Source organism: Pogonomyrmex barbatus, unplaced genomic scaffold (assembly GCF_055798465.1).
Source record: "Pogonomyrmex barbatus isolate J1 unplaced genomic scaffold, ASM5579846v1 scaffold6, whole genome shotgun sequence".
Taxonomy (NCBI): Eukaryota; Metazoa; Arthropoda; class Insecta; order Hymenoptera; family Formicidae; genus Pogonomyrmex; species Pogonomyrmex barbatus.
The window spans coordinates 9,541,980-9,558,256 of NW_028297160.1; the positions used below are offsets into that span (position 1 = coordinate 9,541,980).

The window sequence follows — 16,277 nt, forward strand, 5'->3', positions numbered from 1 at the left end:
TGCGTGCGAGCTAATAGGAGAAGTCCACATTATGGAATTATTTATAAGTATTGTCAAATAAACGAGTGTTTATTTAAACTTTATCAATCTCGATCATCTTCCTACAATATTCTTGAATTAAGTGGATCGTCCACTCGACCGGCGATTAGACTCACTGAGGTCTCGGTATCGATGATGAAATAAAGAAAAGGATGCACAGCTGTAAAAGGTTCAGGTCCAGCTCTCTCAAACAGACCATTGCCTAAAAAACAATTATAATTATCTTATAAACGTTTGTAAAGAACTAATTTAATCACAGATAATATTAAAAACATTTTTTTAAGAATATATATATGCAACATTGTTAGAAAACAGAAAAAAAAATCACGTTTTTTTTAATACGTTTAGTGAAACCAAATTTAGCAAAATTTATAAAAAAATATTTACAGAAAATTATAGCAAAATATACAGCTTGAAAATAATTTAAAATAAAAGTTTTAATGTTTTTGCAGAAAAAAGATGCAGTAGTTTAGCGTTTGAATACAAAATCAGTAATTCATACTACACTACGTAGTGCAGAGGAAGTAGGAAAATGTTTTTAAATTAATTATGACAGGAAAGTCTTGTATAAGAGATACAGATTAATTAATGTATCTAGCAAGTTTCCAATCAATCTTCGTTTGAGAATGAGAATAAAAGCACATTTTAATTTCATAGATCTCGAGGCGATTGTAATAAATGTAATATATCAGTTGATCTTTCGATGATTTTGATTTCCTAGATGTTTGGTTCATTGACTTCCAATACGCGCGTCCTTGCTTTCACTGAGTTGACAAAACTTGTCGTTCTTGTATCTTTACGACGGTAAATTGATTTTTACGCGAAAGAAAAAGACACATAAGAGCAACGAAGACATAACTAACAGTAAAAATAATTTTTCAATTTTTTTTAATGACTAGTCTTATTAGTCTAATAAAAGTTTTTATTTAACGATGTTATTTAACGATGTTTTCAACTCAAGAATCCACTACTTTGAGAGAAATATAAAAGATATACATAATCGCTATTTCGTAAGACCTAATCGAAATATTGTCGGTCATCCTTTTTTTTCTTATGTCCATCAGATCGAATAAGTCTGTGTCTCAATATTCTTTTATAGCACATATTCATGTTGATTTAGGAAAAGAATATACGGGAGAAAAATAGCGCGAAAAGAACAATTTCATAGAAACACTTGCAATCGCCACAGCGATTCCTCGGTGAATGTAAAAAGAGATGGCGCAAGGTCTTTTTATTGACTTCCTTTTGCGGACTCGAGCAGGATATCAGCAATTAAATTCAGTGAACTGAACAACAATACTGAGAATATTTCCAACGGTAATCGATAGTTTTGCTTGAAGCTTCGCCTAATGGCGTGAAAATAGATTTTTTTTACTTAGCTAATGATTCATCCTCGAAACTCGCATCTCGGGAGATTGCATCATAATTTTTGATGCTTTTTCCGAAGAAGATTTCGTGAAACTTAAAAATAGGATGCGTTTTTAGAAAAGCGTTTAGCCGAAGCGTCTATTGAATCAGCCACTTGGTAACTTGTAATTTCACGATGCAGCGAAAAGATGATGATTGATAACTATCGGGGATAATTATCGGGAGGACACATAATTAGCGGTCATGGATATTTGTCCCCGATAGTTTCTCAATCTCGGACGAGGCTCGCTTCGCATTCCCGCGCGATTCTGGAAACGCGCGGCGGCTGCGAAGCGCGGAAGCGGCCCCCGTCATCGTTAACGACAGTCGGCGTTAAGTAATGAAGATTCAGCGGAACGTGAGAAAGAGGGGCGACGAAGGGGCCAGGCGGAAGCGAAAAGGGGAGAAGGAGAGAAGAAAAGAAAGTGAAGAAACGAGCCGGATAACTAGCGGCGGTGGTAACGGCCGGCCGTCGTCGCGGACGCGTGTTCATCACCGCGTAAGAGGGGCGCATTGTCGCCGCCGTCGTTTGCAAATTATGCGCGCAAATTACGTTTCTGGAGAACGCTCGAGAACGCGCGAGAACTTTGCAATTTCACTCGGACTTAATACCGGATACATTGCGTCAGCGTAATTATTTCTTCGAACATTATCTCCGACGCAACCTGGGAGTCGCGGCGTCGCGCCACTCCGCCGTCCGCCGTTCGTTTTTCCCTCCCCGCCGACAAATTAAATCACCTTAACGCGTATTTAACGCGGTTAGCATCGTAACATCCGGTTGACCGAGACGCGTCAGGATGTTCGCTAATTTTGGATGCCACCCAAGGTGATTTAATTCCACCTTGCTCGCCCATGCCAAATTGTCCCGCGCGGTGTACACGCGAGAAATAATAATCCATAATGGCAGAACGTGGCGAAAAGTAATAAGTAACATTGTAAAATATGTATGTATAGTAATTCAAATATGTATATATATATATATATATATATATATATATATATATATATATATGAAAAGCCGATTAGAATAAACTCGTGCACTTGATCGATGGACGGATACTTGGATATACGGTTCCCACTGACAGCGCTATATTATTACATTTACAGGCAGGAGGAAGTAATTTACAAGCGGCAGCAGAAGTAAAGAAAAGAAGTAAAATATGTAATTAAGAAATAAAGGAATACTGCAAATGCCCGGGATTATACACGCAGCGCGCAGAATTATATAAATTGTTACTCTTAAATTCAGGACGTCCGTATTAAGGAGCGAGGGATGCAATTACACGCGTGGAAACGGTTACCGTTACGGGATAATTGAATGGAGAGTGCGATAGTGCATGAAAAGCGTAAGAGAGTAAAAAGAAAACCTGGCGGCAGATATCGATAATAGTCCCTTCGAGGTGGAACGACATTAGACGACTCACGAGAATGGGTCCGGTCGGGTTTCATATAATTCCTGATATTGACCCCTATACTCTGTTGCACATCCCTGGCGTATACGCCGAGATCGGACGTCATGGGCGACAAATCGGCCACTCTCGGCTCGAATACGTCCAGGATACCCAACTGCGAAAGAGACAGTCAAAGGAAGGAACATCACTACCGATTACGCAAACGATCGACGAATATCGACGTAAATATACACCAGTCACGCATCCGTCAATAATAATCTTGGTTCATCCTTCCTCAATCTCAGTCTCCTTCTCCTACTCACACAATGGTCTTAAGAAATGTTTTTGTTATATTTAAACTTACATATAAATTTATATTTAATTTATATTTAAATTATACATAACTTTTTAGAAAAATATTGTGAAATCAAATAAGCAAATTAATTAAGATGTAAAGGACTTGTGATTATGTTTAACCATAATGTTAACTACGATTTCTTAATGTCTGTCTGAAACTTTGGAATGAAAGTCTTTGAGAATGAGAAATTATGGAAAATTATACACGACGCCTTCATGCGCGATAATTCTGAATATTTTTCTACTCGGCGCCCACATTTGGCATTGGCAGGACGTTGACGTCAAAAAGGACGATGTATTATCCCTTACCCTTTGTAGAAATGACGTCAGTGTGACGAAACCACGCAGCATGAACGAAGGTATAGTGGCCCTGACCCAAGTAGGCTGTAATCGCTTCCTCAACAATCTCAATGACTTTCCGCTGAGATCCCTCGCTAGACGATGCGTATCCGTTTTATCCGTGGGCATGAAAAGTATAATGTTGTATCGGGGATCCTTGAATGTTAAGAAAATAAGAGATTCATTATGCTGTTCAACTGTACTTGAAAACAATTAGTGTTTAATTTCCAAAAATCAACCACTCACAAATCCAGGCTATTTGTTTTTAAATATTATTTAAATAAATATTTTTCCCTTGCCCGTACAGTGCGCAATAATATTTTAGAATTTGTTGTTGAAAGATAGATTATAATCTATGATCGTGCAACTCTAATTATATTTTTATAATCAGAAAAATTTTAAATTGACAGTTAGTAAATCAAAGTTAGATTTTCTTAAGTTCTGAAGAAAGTGAAATTAAATTACATTAAATCTTCACTTCGACTTACGTCCAAAGGAAACTCAAGTGCGACGGCTTGTAACGATGGGAAATACGCGAAAGGCAACACGGCGATGTATCTCGAAGCCGATACCGAGGAAACGTCGCAACCATTCACCAAAAACGATATTTCCGCTGAGGAATCTCCAGCGGAGGAATCACCTGGATTTACTGTGTTATACGATTTCCAAATCTCTAAATCTTGCATCCAGATACCTTCATCTGAAAGATGGGAAATCAAATTCTATCAATCACTTAACATTTCCCCCATTTGGAAAAAAATTTTTCTTATAAATGCGACATCAAATTATTTATATAATTCTGTCTAATAGAAAAACCGATATTTCTAAAAACCGATATTTCTAATAACCGATATTTTTAGTAATCCGATATTTCTAATTACGTAATTCACATATTAATTACATAATTTGTGATAATAATTATTGATAATTCAGTGTCAAAATTTTCCTGCAAGATAAGTTAAAAAAAATAATCCATTGCGCATATGGCAGCTCTTGATTCATAACATAACTCGGTGAAAATAAAAAATCCAATAATCAAACATACCAGGATAGCTAGAAAAATATCCGCGCGGACTTCTCGCTTTGCGTTTACGAACATTCAGAGATTCGTTCGTTGACTCCTGCTTAACGGTATTGTCGTTAATTCGTACATCTGTCAGATCCTTTTTCTTTCGATTCATCGAAATAGTGTTTTCGTCCACGAGAGACACGGTCGTCTGATTATCCACGGGACTCGTAGTATTTGCGATCGTGAGATTGTTTTCGACGAGATCGCTCGTGGTGTTTGTTACCGAGACAGGCGGTGCCGCGGAAAAAACCGCGGCGGCGCCGTCAATATTGGTCATCGTTGTCATCGCGAGATTATTTGTAGCCGTCGATCCCGGGATATCCGTCGTAGCCGGAGTATCTGCCAACGTACTCGGTTGCGAAACCACGCTGTCCGCCGTCGTTTCGGTAACGGGACTCGGGATAGTCACGTTCGCAACATTTGCGATTGCCACAGTGGTTAACGAATTCGTGGTAACGGTATTTAAAATCGCCTCGGAAGGAGACGTCACGTTGGCGGGCGTCACGTTGACGTCTATCGCGGCCGCTAATGAATCGGTATTCGCGATGATCATGGCCGCCGAGCTCGGCGTATTCGTCGTCATTGGCGCCTCGGTACTCGTGGCGACAGTCGAGGATACTTGAGCCTGGGTACTCGTCGACACCATCCCGCCGGCGGGATCGGTCGCAGCTGCGGCTGTCACATCCGCGGCCGTCGCGTCGGGCACGATGGTACTCGTCACAATTTCACCCGTTCCGGCACCATCGGCGGCGACGGTCGGGGAAGTTTGCGGACTCTGATCGCCCGCGCCGGCGACCGTAGTCGGAGTCGTTTGGCTGTCCGCGTTCACCGCCGGCGTAATCGTATTCGGGGAACCCGCGACACTTTCCGCGCCAGCGGACGTAGTCGATTGGACACTTTCGCCGGAAGTGACCGCCGTTGTGGAATTTGCCGATTGCGTCGGCGACGCGTTTTGAACGGCTGCCCCGTCGCCGGTGACCGGAGCCAACGTCGACGGTACATCGATCGCATCCGTTGGTACCATCGTGAGAGTTTGCTGAGTAGACGCGTCCGTTACGGTGGATGGAATCGTCGTCTCCGCACCACTCGGAGGTAGCGTCGTGCCAACATCGGTTGACATCATCGTCGTCGTCGTCGTCATGTCCGGTACGCTCCCGGTGTTTGTCGTTTCTGTCGGGAGCGTGGTTACGCCGACTGTGGACGTCGGAAGTTTGGTTGTACCGGATGAGTCTCCCATGCTAACGGTAACATTCGCTTCTTGCTCGATACTCGACAGATCGAAGCCGTAAAATCTCAGAATGTCCTCGTACTCGGGACGGAGTCTGGTGTTCTCTCTGCTCAGCGTCAGCCCGCCCAGAAAGCCATCGGCATTAAGGTAGCTCTTGAAATCAACATAATTTGATTCACTGATTATCACTTAAAACACTTTAATATAATTTATAGCAATTATTAATTTTATTCTCAACATTAAATATATTTAGAAATAAAAAAATCTAAGGCAAAACTAACATAAAATCATGCGATTAAATCGAATTCTCCTAAAGTATATTGAGAAAAGTGCAAGAGTCTGTCTTTAAGAGACAGCGCTTAAATATTCACGTTTCACGTGATCTTACTCGTAATCGTCGGTGAATATCCCTGAAGCCGATCCTGGTGACATCCCGATTGGCTGGTAGACCTAAAGCCTGGGCAATTTGCTGGCTTCCTCTACCCGCGGATCCTTCATAGAGCGCCGCCAATACGAAGGCAACCCCCGTGGGCGAGAACGCGACGTTTCCCCGTGTCGAATATTGCTGAAGGATCCTCACCCCGAGCTCGTTGATGACATCGGTAATAACGTCAACCGGACGCTGCGTGTCCGCGCGATACCAAGGATCGTACCTATAAGCGAACGCGGACGATACTGCTGCAACATAGGATCAGTGGGAAACTTTAAAATTCATTACATTGTGTAAGTCAATGCATGTTATGTATATCATCCGTTTCTCTGAACTGAAGCCTTCCCACGAATAACAAGTTAGTTTTTTTTTTTTTTTTTTTTTTTTTTTTTCTTATAAACCTCAGCCTTGGCAATTACGTCTAAACGTGTTTCTCTCTGAAAAAACTGACAATATGAATATAAGATAATTCTATCCTTAATTAAACGTTAATTTTTATATAATTTAAATTAAAAAAGTATATTTTATTTATTTACACTTTATTAACTTATTTCGCTTTCGTTACGCGGAGGAGAGGCTTCGATATTCGAAGCTTACGCCGGATTAATCCATCGAATCGATCGGATAATCAGCAAGGTAATCGAAACGGCCTTACGTACGCTGCAGTATTACGATCAGGTGCAGTGGCTTTCCCATCATTTCCGGTCGCTGCTTTCTTCTCGATGCTCCGATGATGGAGTTGTGGGCCGGGCCGGAGATGGAGAGGATCCGCGACGCGAGCCACAGCCGATTCTGGTCTCAGGATTAGCCTTAGTCGTTCGCGTTCTACGTCGGGACTGACTCACGTTGGAACGTGCGCGGATCAGGTGCGCTAGGCCAGCTCGTCGAGCCTAGCTCGTCGAGGCCCGTGGTTCGATTAAGACCCGCTCAAGAGGCCCGTCCGAGGCGCGCGGGGCCCGCTCCGGGCCCGCTCTTGAGGGGGCCCGCTCGAAGACCGCCGATTACTACCGCGACTTCTTAAGTGGCTAAGGTCGTAATCCCCGTTAAATTGCGCACATAACTTCCCTCCCAGCCGCCAGGTTCCTTATCCTGCCGCTCTTCTTCTCTATTCTTTCAAAAGCTTCCGTCTCTCACCGTTTCGACACGAAGGCGATCTTAAGTATGCCGCCTCGTCTCCCTGCCCGGCTGTGCTTACGTTTGCGATTTCGCGTGCCATCGCGTGTGTATCTGTGCGCGTGTCATTCCTTATATTCGCGATCCAATGGCAAAGATATTAGGATAAGTATGCCTACCGAAGGACATTCTTATCTGAATCTCTCTCTCTCTCTCTCTCTCTCTCTCTCTCTCTCTCTCTCTCTCTCTCTCTCTCTCTCTCTCTCCCCCTCCCTCTCTTCGCCAAACGAGAATATTATTTGATCGCGTTATTATTTTCAATGTCGAGTGTAAAATTACAAAGATAATCGAAGATTGAAATCAAAGAAAGCGCTTTTGTTATCATCAAACAATTAAAGACTAAAGCTATAATTAATTGAGGACTGGTATATAATGCCTTCGTGTTTTGACCAAGACATTTTTACATTACTCGGCGTGCCACACGCTGATACACCGACCCCGTTCGCGGCATCGCGTTAATCGAGCGAGCCGAAAAAGACTCCTCTCTCTTTCGAGTGCCCGATCGGCACGAGGTACGATCGCACGTATCTATTCGCGTCGGGTCGCGAATCTGAACGAAAATATGCGGATATTATCGCGCGCGATAACGGTAGTGGCGGCCGCGCGGAGGTTCTTAGGCGGAGGCGAGGCGAGGATCTGCTTTCGACTGATGACTCCCCGAGTGGGAGGATCTCCGCGAATGAGGCGTTACGTAATATCGCGATGACTTTTACCGCGGGCCGCTTGTGTGAATGCGCAATTCAGAATCCAGGATTCAGACGCGCGAGCCAACAATGGGACGGCTTCGCGTGCGTTCCTATTCCGTTCCGTCGCGATTATTACCGAAGGATTATTACGGAGCGGATTGCGTCCTCCTCTGTCCCTCCCGATGTTCCCCTCGAACGTTTTCGAACGTCACGTCAAATTGGAACGATTGGTGATAAGCCCGAGGTGATAAGCCTGACGATGATCGATGCGCGATTAACTCGGATCAATTTTGAAGTGTCCGTTTAATAAAAAGACAGATCCATCAATTTTGATCTAATTGTGATGTGAAGAACTATCTGTTGTTTTTTAAAACTTTTTTCTCGATACTTTGTAGAATGACCTCGACAGAATAATTCATGTGTGTGAAATTGAAGTTAGGATTTACGAGTAATGGTTTGTGATATAATAGCAGAGTTTTATTTCTTTTTTTTTTTTTGTAATGCATCGCTAAAAAAAGTTGTTATAAAAAAAGTCATCTATTGATTCTACATAATAACGTCTGAATGGTTTTGTCTCGAGGATAAATCTCGTACTATTTTACTCATCGTAAAAACTTTATGCTTTACATCGATCTTATCGATTACATTCTAAAATTTGCCTCGTAAAATGTATTATATCTGAAGAAATCTGTGCCAAAAAAACCGTGTCGCACAATTAAACGGTCGTTAGACGTACAAATACGAGGGATCGTAGTGCTCGTGCGGAAACGCGTTTCCCTGTAATTAATTGTGAATACAGGCAATTATAAAGTCTAATTGCGTGTACAGATGTTCTCTAACGTCAACGGTTCAAGCGGGAGGCGATTTAATCTATCGTCTATCCACCGCCGTGTCCTCCGAGACTCAGGAGACAAAAGGCTGAATCAACTTGCGTTGCTTCGCCACTTGGTGCCTGTGCCAGAAGAACTCGCAGCACAAAAGAAATATCGATCCGGTCACGCCTGAAACGAGCACAAGCGACGAGTCGCTTTTATTCCCACGGGCTGTTATTACACAGTCCGCCGCGAGCGACGGTACCGCACGCGAGGAGAAAAAAAAAAAAATGAGGGAGCACGTTACCCATGAAAAGCACGAAAAATATGCCCTGCATATCCGCCACGTTCACCTTGCGCTCCACCACGGCTTGATTGGTAAGACTCTCCGAGCATTTGTCTTTCAGCGGTATCTGCTCCGACGTCCACTTGTTCATCAATCCGGACTCGTGCATGCGATGTAACCTGAATGACGGAGCTCGTTCGGCTAATAATCGCTTAGGCAAAATGATAGATTCGCGCGGAGTCCATTATCGAATTGCGACTGGCAAGAAATGACGGTGTTTATCGACGGAAAAAAAAAATTGTAAAATTTATGCGCAATTTAGGAGCCGTTAAGAAGAGAGATTAACGAGACGCGATAGAAGGTATTTAAAAAAATTCGAGAATATCACGGTACCCTTAAGTAAGTCAGGTCATCGGGATTGACGTTTAATAAAACAAATTAATTAACTTACTCGGCATTGATGATCTTTAAATATGGACTGTTCTCCGAAATAATCATCGCTATGGGCTCGTCCATAAATTCGTCGGTGCTCAAAGCGAAGGCGCATTCATCGGTTGTTAGCATGTCGTTTCTCATTAAGAATCTGCTCGGGCAATGCATCGTTATCGTTATTCTATCGAACGGACTAATTTGTTTTGTAGCGTTGCAGGATAAAATATTTAAGTAACAATATCTAAATTTTATCACGAAATTCAAGAAAATACTTAATAACGTTTGATGAGCCAAAAGTATATAGACCTTTACCTTTCTTTTCGGACTTTACATACTTCTTCTCGAGAAAGTTTCTCGTAAATTCGTAAAGGAGGGAATAATTTTTTTTTTTTAATATCAATTTTTTTGTCGTGAGATTACCTCAATGTGCTTCTCCAATCGATCAATGCGTGCTTGCCCGCTTTTACTTTCTTTATAACTTCCGCTTCTTGCGTGGCGTTATGAATTATGGCTTTCTCCAGAAGAGTATGATACTTCTCCTCTTCGGCATTCTTCAGATATTCCTCTAAAAAGCTGCCGTTTGGAAAGCCCCAAGTTAATCTGTCTTTATGAGTAATTAAATCTTCCACAGTCAGGATGGTGATGTCCATATTCGGGAATGTGAGAAACGCGACCAAGCTTCCGGAATAAGTCGCTACCAAGACCATCACGACTAACCACCAGACAGCGACCATCAAGCGAGCGCTATCGGAATGGGGTAAGTACATTCCCCCTAAAATCATTCGTACGTACCCTCGAATTTATCCGAAAAAAGATTCCCGTTTTTTTCCATTTTTATGAAAATAACAAAAAACGAATCAATCTTTTTTTTTTTTGGACAAAAATATTAGAGAACTAGCGATTAAGTAATCGCAAAAAGGGAAAAAGATAATAGCCAAAATGACGTATACACGAAAAATGATTTGGTCAGTCTGGAAGATTTTGTACTACGAAGAATAAAAGTAGCGTTTTTCTAGAAACGTGCAATTCGTACCTTGCTGAAGAAGAGCCCCGTAGACGTACCAGATGCATTGCCAAGAAGAGTTGAGCCCCGACTTCCTCGTGTTGCTTGGACTGTACTTGTGAATCAGGTACAAGATCGGGCCCATTATAATAATGGATGCTGCCAGGCAGGCCCATGTCTGCAAGCAAAACTAGCCCGCTCGAAGGCATGTGTGTACACGCGCGTGAAAATAGATCGGAGCTAACCGAGCTAACTGGGAAAGCTGTCAGTGCGCCGTTTGACAGACTCAAATTGCAAATTACTTCCATCCGGTGTCGTCTTGGGATCGTTAAATTAACGATGCGCTTCCATTTTTGCGCTTTCGTTTTACACAAATTATGAGAGTTTCATAAAAATTTCTGCATAGTTCCACTTTTCACAAAATAATATTATTATTTCTATTTTATAAATAACGTAAATAATTTTAATATAAAACAAACTAAATTGATTGCTAATTGCTAGGAAATAATAATAATAAAAAAATAATTCCTAATTAGAAAAAGATTCCTAATTTAAGTTTTTGATACTGCTAAGAGTTAAATTTTACCTGTCGATCTTGTTGACATTATTTAATTATAAAATACAATATCGTTTGTTGCAATATTGTTATATATTATGATGTATATATATATATATATATATATATATATATATATATATATATATATACAAAGTATATACTGCATATAAATTCTAATTATTAGAAACATAAAAGTCGAAGGTTACCTCTTTAGCGAACGGCGCGGTGAACAATAACGCTCTCGAAAGCTGACTCGGTTTTGCAGTCAGGAAGCTGTAGGTTTGCATAAAGATCGGCAAGGTAAAATTGATGTGCCCCTTTCCCTTACCGTTTACGGTGTACGCGCAGGCCGCGAGGAGAACCTTCTTCTCCAAAATCATATCAATTATCTGCGACGGCATCTCCCTCGTTGTCGACGTTAATATCTTTGCAACATTTAAAATATCTTTACGATACTCGTCATTACAAAATTATAGATTTACAGTCTATATATTGATTGAACAAGCTAAAATAAACTTGCGCATAATTTATTTACAATCTAAATTAAATTAAATTAAAAAATCTATATTAAATTTATTATCTAATGAAGAATTCTTCGTTTTTGCAAGAAATTTAACGAAACTTTAGACTCTGTTATACGTTAGACGTAGCTTCACCATGTCGGTTGTTGCGTTGCGAGTGAACTTGACGATTCGATTGCTCGCCGGGCTGATCACGCTGTAAGTGAAGTTCAGTTTCCTCCCTAAATATTTCACGACGTCGAAGACCAGCCCGCCGTATTCCTTCTCACCGGAATCGCTCAACGAGATGGTCTGCCACGGCGGATTCTGGAAGGGCAAAATCGTGACGTCGCAACCTGCTGGTTCGTAAGATCTTTACGTACGTGATACGTGGCGATCGGCACGCTGATCCCTCGGAAACCATGAACGACGTGCGGGAAAATAGGGCCCGTCAGATTCGCACCTAGATTAGGCATCCATGTTCCCGAGTCGATCAAATGCGCGGTGTTTTTGCCGTGTACGAAGAAGTTGCCCCACGTTATGGCCGAGGCCAACCGCCAAAACAGGCATTTACCGCAGACACCGCCCGTGGCGAAAGTATCCTCGATAAGCTTTATCTGCGGGAAATAGAATAGAGCGTTGGAGCGCGTGGAATTTCCGGTCGCGAGAAATCTCGATGGCATAGATACGAGTATCCGATTCAGGAGAGAAAATCTCTGAAATACAGCGACAGCATAAAAAGAAACAGACGAATTTCGATGTACTTGTACTTAAAATCTCAGAAATTCCATCAACCCAGTTGACTTGTACTTTCATTTGCAGTCAGAGAGATCTCACTTCTATACCATCGATTCGATCAAACATTAATATAAAAATAATACGAACTCTGATATTTTTAAGAATTTCCCGACGTTTTTCGTGCTTATTTAATCGAACGAGTTCGAACTCCTCGTCGTTCATATGGCTATACAATTCTATTTCGATCATAAATGATAGTTTTAAGGCATTAACTAAAGCCCCGACTAATTCTTGGATGTGACACTTTAAACTGACCTGAAAAGACACAAAGTAATTTCCCTTTCTTCTCCAGAGAACATAACGAGAAAGAGAGAGAGAGAGAGAGAGAGAGAGAGAGAGAGAGAGAGAGAAGATATAAAATGTAAAAGAAGAAATATAAAACCTTTTTTTATTGAAAAGAATTTTGCTTATAGAAAAATTATCAATTTTTATTAATTGATATTTTTCGATTATTTAAATTATAAATTATCTCAAGCAACCTGCGCACAAGTTAAAAGAGAATTAAATGAATTACATTGCAATATGTGTCGCTGTCCGTTGTGTTATAAATAAAAGCCACGTTACTGCCTTCCGTTAATAAATCGACGAAACTGGTGATGTTCGTAGAGTTTCGCATCACGCTGTCGGTGATGATGTACAACCATTGGCTGTCAGGTAGAGCCATATTTAAAGACTTTGCCTGAATATCAGATAATTCGAAATTGAACTCGGGAAATTCGAAGCAAGCGTAAAACGCGTCCATTACAAGAATCTTCATCTCACATATTTGAGGCAAAAAACACGTTCGCATAATTTCCAAGATCCACGTTGAAGAAAACGACTTTGTGCCCAAAGTGAATCTTACAAATTATGCACCGCTCTCGCGCTAAATATTTTAAGTGAACGCGGGTATAAATAGCGAGGAAGCTTTCATCTTACAACTTCCATAACGTCGGCCGCTGCGTCCATCGTGACGATCACGAGGAAGCATCTTCCCAGCTGGTCCACACGGTAATTCTCGAGCACATGTTTTATGTAATATCTCTTGCTACGTTCGGAATCGGCGTTCTTAAAGGCGAACAGCGCTCTGGAGACCAGGTTAAATTTTTTATTTGGCAGCGATCTCGAGATGGCTTTTGTGACTCGGTTGATCGTGTCCCTGTCTACAATCCATTACGAGAAAGACGCGCTTTTGAAAAACGTCGTAGAATAGAAAAAAAAACATGAGAGAAGAAGAAGAGAGAGGGATTAATGATTCAATTTTATCACCAAAGGTATCGTCGTGCAGTATGTTGACGTTGGTCCAGGCGAAAGCGTCGATCTCTCTTATGTCGAAAATAATCTGGGACAATTCCTCGCCGGGAGATACCAAGGGAATGCTCACACCCTCCGAATCAGGAAGTCGTGGACAATCGTGATCTTTAAATAAATGAGGCGTAAGGGATGCGATTTTGCGACTTTATCGGCTCGCGCTCGCTTTTATAAAACTTCGTAATTTAATAAGAATAATGGCATTGAAATCTCTGGATGTACACGAATCACAATCTGACTTGAATGAAACAAAATGTATCATGTTTGACGTAACACGATGCAATCTGGCGGACGGTGGTAGATAATGAAATTAAAAGCGCGAGATAATGATATTTGCAAATACCTAGTGTCTTAGTCATACACTACAATTTCACGTTTCGACGCCTAAATTTATATTCGTCTCGACGGACAAATAAAAGAGAGCTTTTCACATAAAGTTTTACTGGCAGCAGCCTTCTTATCGCCACGTACCTGTTATCGCTAAATGCACGAGCTCCTCCTTACGCGCCGCATCGTGAAGACTCCACATCTGATGACATGTCGCCACGGATAAAAGCACCGTGTAATCTTTATTAAAAATATTATTCTGTTTTAATTAATTATCGTGTAGCTTTAAAGAGAATTTAATTATTTAATATATTTTTGTATGATGATTATAAAAATAAAAATATATATAACAAATATTTTTATTTAAATATTTTTATGAAATGTATCACCCAATCCTAGTCTTATTCCCCAAGAGATTATTTTAAAACATTCTAATTTTATATCTTTATATATAAATAAAGATGAAGCTAACTGTTATCTCTATAGTGATATCAACGAGATAGAAAACTTCTGCGTCCACTGAGATATCGCTTTACTTATCAATATGCTGTAGTATAACGGTGATAATAAAGGTCTATGCTTTATTTATGAAGGAATAAAGCATTTGCTTCGAAATATTCGTCTAGTATAATCATAATGTTCCATTAATATTTTTCACCAATACTTTCCTTGTAATTATAGTCGCTGATTAATATTAACTTCTTGCCCAACGAGCAATCTATTCTTACCTCGAAGATTATTTACTCTCGTCCCGCGAAAGATGTGCACGTCAATATCAATCGTGTTCGTCTCTTCCTTCGTAACAGTCGCGATGTAGTTGTAAATATTTCTTACAATGTCGCGATACTCGGCCTTGTTATCGAAGAAGCTCTTGTCGATAACCACCGCTGATTCAGAGAAGATATCATGATATTAAATTAGAAGTATCGACACGGCAGAAGAGAAAGGATTCGTACCCATCGAGGTATTGGCGGATACCAGCGACGGGAAGTCACCGAAAGCGTCACCCGAGTTCAGGATCCACGCGAGGAAGAAGATGGAAATCATGTCCAGCGACAGATCGTATTGGAGCATCGTCGTGGCAGCCGGTCCATATATAAGGACGAGGACATTGCTCAATGATGTATGAGTTCATTACTTTCGCCAATTCATTATTGTCGCATTAATCGGAAAGACCCGGCCGCAGTGCAGTCGTTAGACTGACCGTGCACCAACTCTACCAGTTTGTACCAATCAGCGAACAAAGGATCGATTCCTTTAATAACTTATCGAGGAAACGATCGAATCTCATCACAGCTCGAACGAACCGCATCATTGGCCTACATGGGTGAAACTAGACTAGAATTGAAAAATCATCGGGGGAAAGTCAAATGCGTCAGATGTTCACATCCGATCGATTCTTCCTTGGCCCGAATATTAGCCGCTTGAAAGTTCGTTCGCAAAAAGTTTGTCATCTTTGTAGTTGTGATATCAACGAGAATTTCTGCGTCCAATGGAGGTATCGCTTTATTTATCAATATGCCATAATGATGGTTATCCTACATGCCATTATTATTTGTGAAGAAATAAAAAATTTGCTTCAATGCTCGCTGGTAATTACAATGTTTTGCTAATATTTTTTGCACCAATTAATATTAAGTCTTTATTCAATCAAAGAAAATTTTATTTAATGTCGTACAAATCAATAATTTTAATGAGTTAGATTATTAAAAATAAATTTTAAAATATTTTTATTAAAGTTCATTACAATCGTGCTTTAAAAGAAGGTACCATTTGTAAGTGTTTTTTTTTTTTTAATATATCTATATATAATTTTGTCAAGAATATAGACTATTTTCGCACAAAACAATTTTATAAAAAGTAAAAAGTATGAAAATGGAGAACTTGATTACTCAATTTCAAATTAAGGACATTTTTGTATCTACAGAAATTAGATTTTTTTATATCATAAAAAGCACCAATTAAAATTTACATTACATTTACAGATACTGCATAATGAAAAAAGATTTTTGACACAAAAAATAAATATCTACAAAAGAAATATTCATAAAATATTCATAAAATTTTGCACTTAAACATCGTGTCGTTCTCTTTTATAAAATAAATTTTAAATGCAACAAGCAGCGCGTGAAAAGTGGATTATGTAGAAAA

General features: G+C 40.4%; 2 protein-coding genes and 1 long non-coding RNA gene across 6 annotated transcripts; 1 reads left to right on the forward strand and 2 right to left on the reverse strand.

Annotated features, from left to right (window-relative positions):
- Window positions 1-50: 50 nt before the first annotated feature.
- LOC105432959 (uncharacterized) lies at window positions 51-8,435 on the reverse strand. Of its 4 annotated transcripts, none has more exons than XM_089082660.1 (7): window positions 6,920-8,435; window positions 6,219-6,505; window positions 4,579-5,983; window positions 4,022-4,233; window positions 3,504-3,689; window positions 2,814-3,012; window positions 51-241 (listed from the first exon to the last, which is right to left on the reverse strand). In XM_089082660.1, the coding sequence occupies exons 1-7, from the start codon at window positions 6,957-6,959 to the stop codon at window positions 102-104; spliced, it is 2,469 nt and encodes an 822-aa protein (XP_088938786.1). In that variant the 5' UTR covers window positions 6,960-8,435; the 3' UTR covers window positions 51-101. The 4 variants fall into 4 exon arrangements, with proteins under 4 accessions (XP_088938786.1, XP_088938787.1, XP_088938785.1 ...); XM_089082661.1 differs by having other exon boundaries at window positions 2,871-3,012; window positions 6,219-6,508; XM_089082659.1 differs by having other exon boundaries at window positions 6,219-6,508.
- A 139-nt stretch (window positions 8,436-8,574) lies between these two features.
- Ir93a (Ionotropic receptor 93a) lies at window positions 8,575-15,199 on the reverse strand. The gene is made up of 15 exons (XM_089082691.1): window positions 15,083-15,199; window positions 14,855-15,013; window positions 14,271-14,366; window positions 13,758-13,907; window positions 13,428-13,651; window positions 13,024-13,188; window positions 12,597-12,764; window positions 12,095-12,328; window positions 11,868-12,038; window positions 11,418-11,636; window positions 10,683-10,830; window positions 10,070-10,421; window positions 9,669-9,800; window positions 9,239-9,396; window positions 8,575-9,120 (listed from the first exon to the last, which is right to left on the reverse strand). Exons 1-15 carry the CDS (start codon window positions 15,171-15,173, stop codon window positions 9,023-9,025), a joined length of 2,565 nt encoding a protein of 854 aa, XP_088938817.1. The 5' UTR covers window positions 15,174-15,199; the 3' UTR covers window positions 8,575-9,022.
- Window positions 9,176-10,796, forward strand: LOC148935156 (uncharacterized). The gene is made up of 3 exons (XR_016140727.1): window positions 9,176-9,309; window positions 10,281-10,406; window positions 10,666-10,796. It is a non-coding gene; the product is annotated as an uncharacterized LOC148935156 (long non-coding RNA).
- Window positions 15,200-16,277: the final 1,078 nt, after the last annotated feature.

Coding starts and splice junctions, on each gene's coding strand:
- LOC105432959 (XM_089082659.1), bottom strand. CDS start 6,959: ATGATGGGAAAGCCACTGCACCTGATCGTAATACTGCAGC. Junction 6,509..6,919: donor CCTGATCGTAATACTGCAGC/GTACGTAAGGCC, acceptor CCTATGTTGCAG/CAGTATCGTCCGCGTTCGCT. Junction 3,690..4,021: donor CACTTGAGTTTCCTTTGGAC/GTAAGTCGAAGT, acceptor TTAACATTCAAG/GATCCCCGATACAACATTAT.
- Ir93a (XM_089082691.1), bottom strand. CDS start 15,173: ATGATTTCCATCTTCTTCCTCGCGTGGATCCTGAACTCGGGTGACGCT. Junction 12,765..13,023: donor ACAGCGACACATATTGCAAT/GTAATTCATTTA, acceptor GTGTCTTTTCAG/GTCAGTTTAAAGTGTCACAT. Junction 10,831..11,417: donor CCGCGCCGTTCGCTAAAGAG/GTAACCTTCGAC, acceptor TTTTGCTTGCAG/ACATGGGCCTGCCTGGCAGC.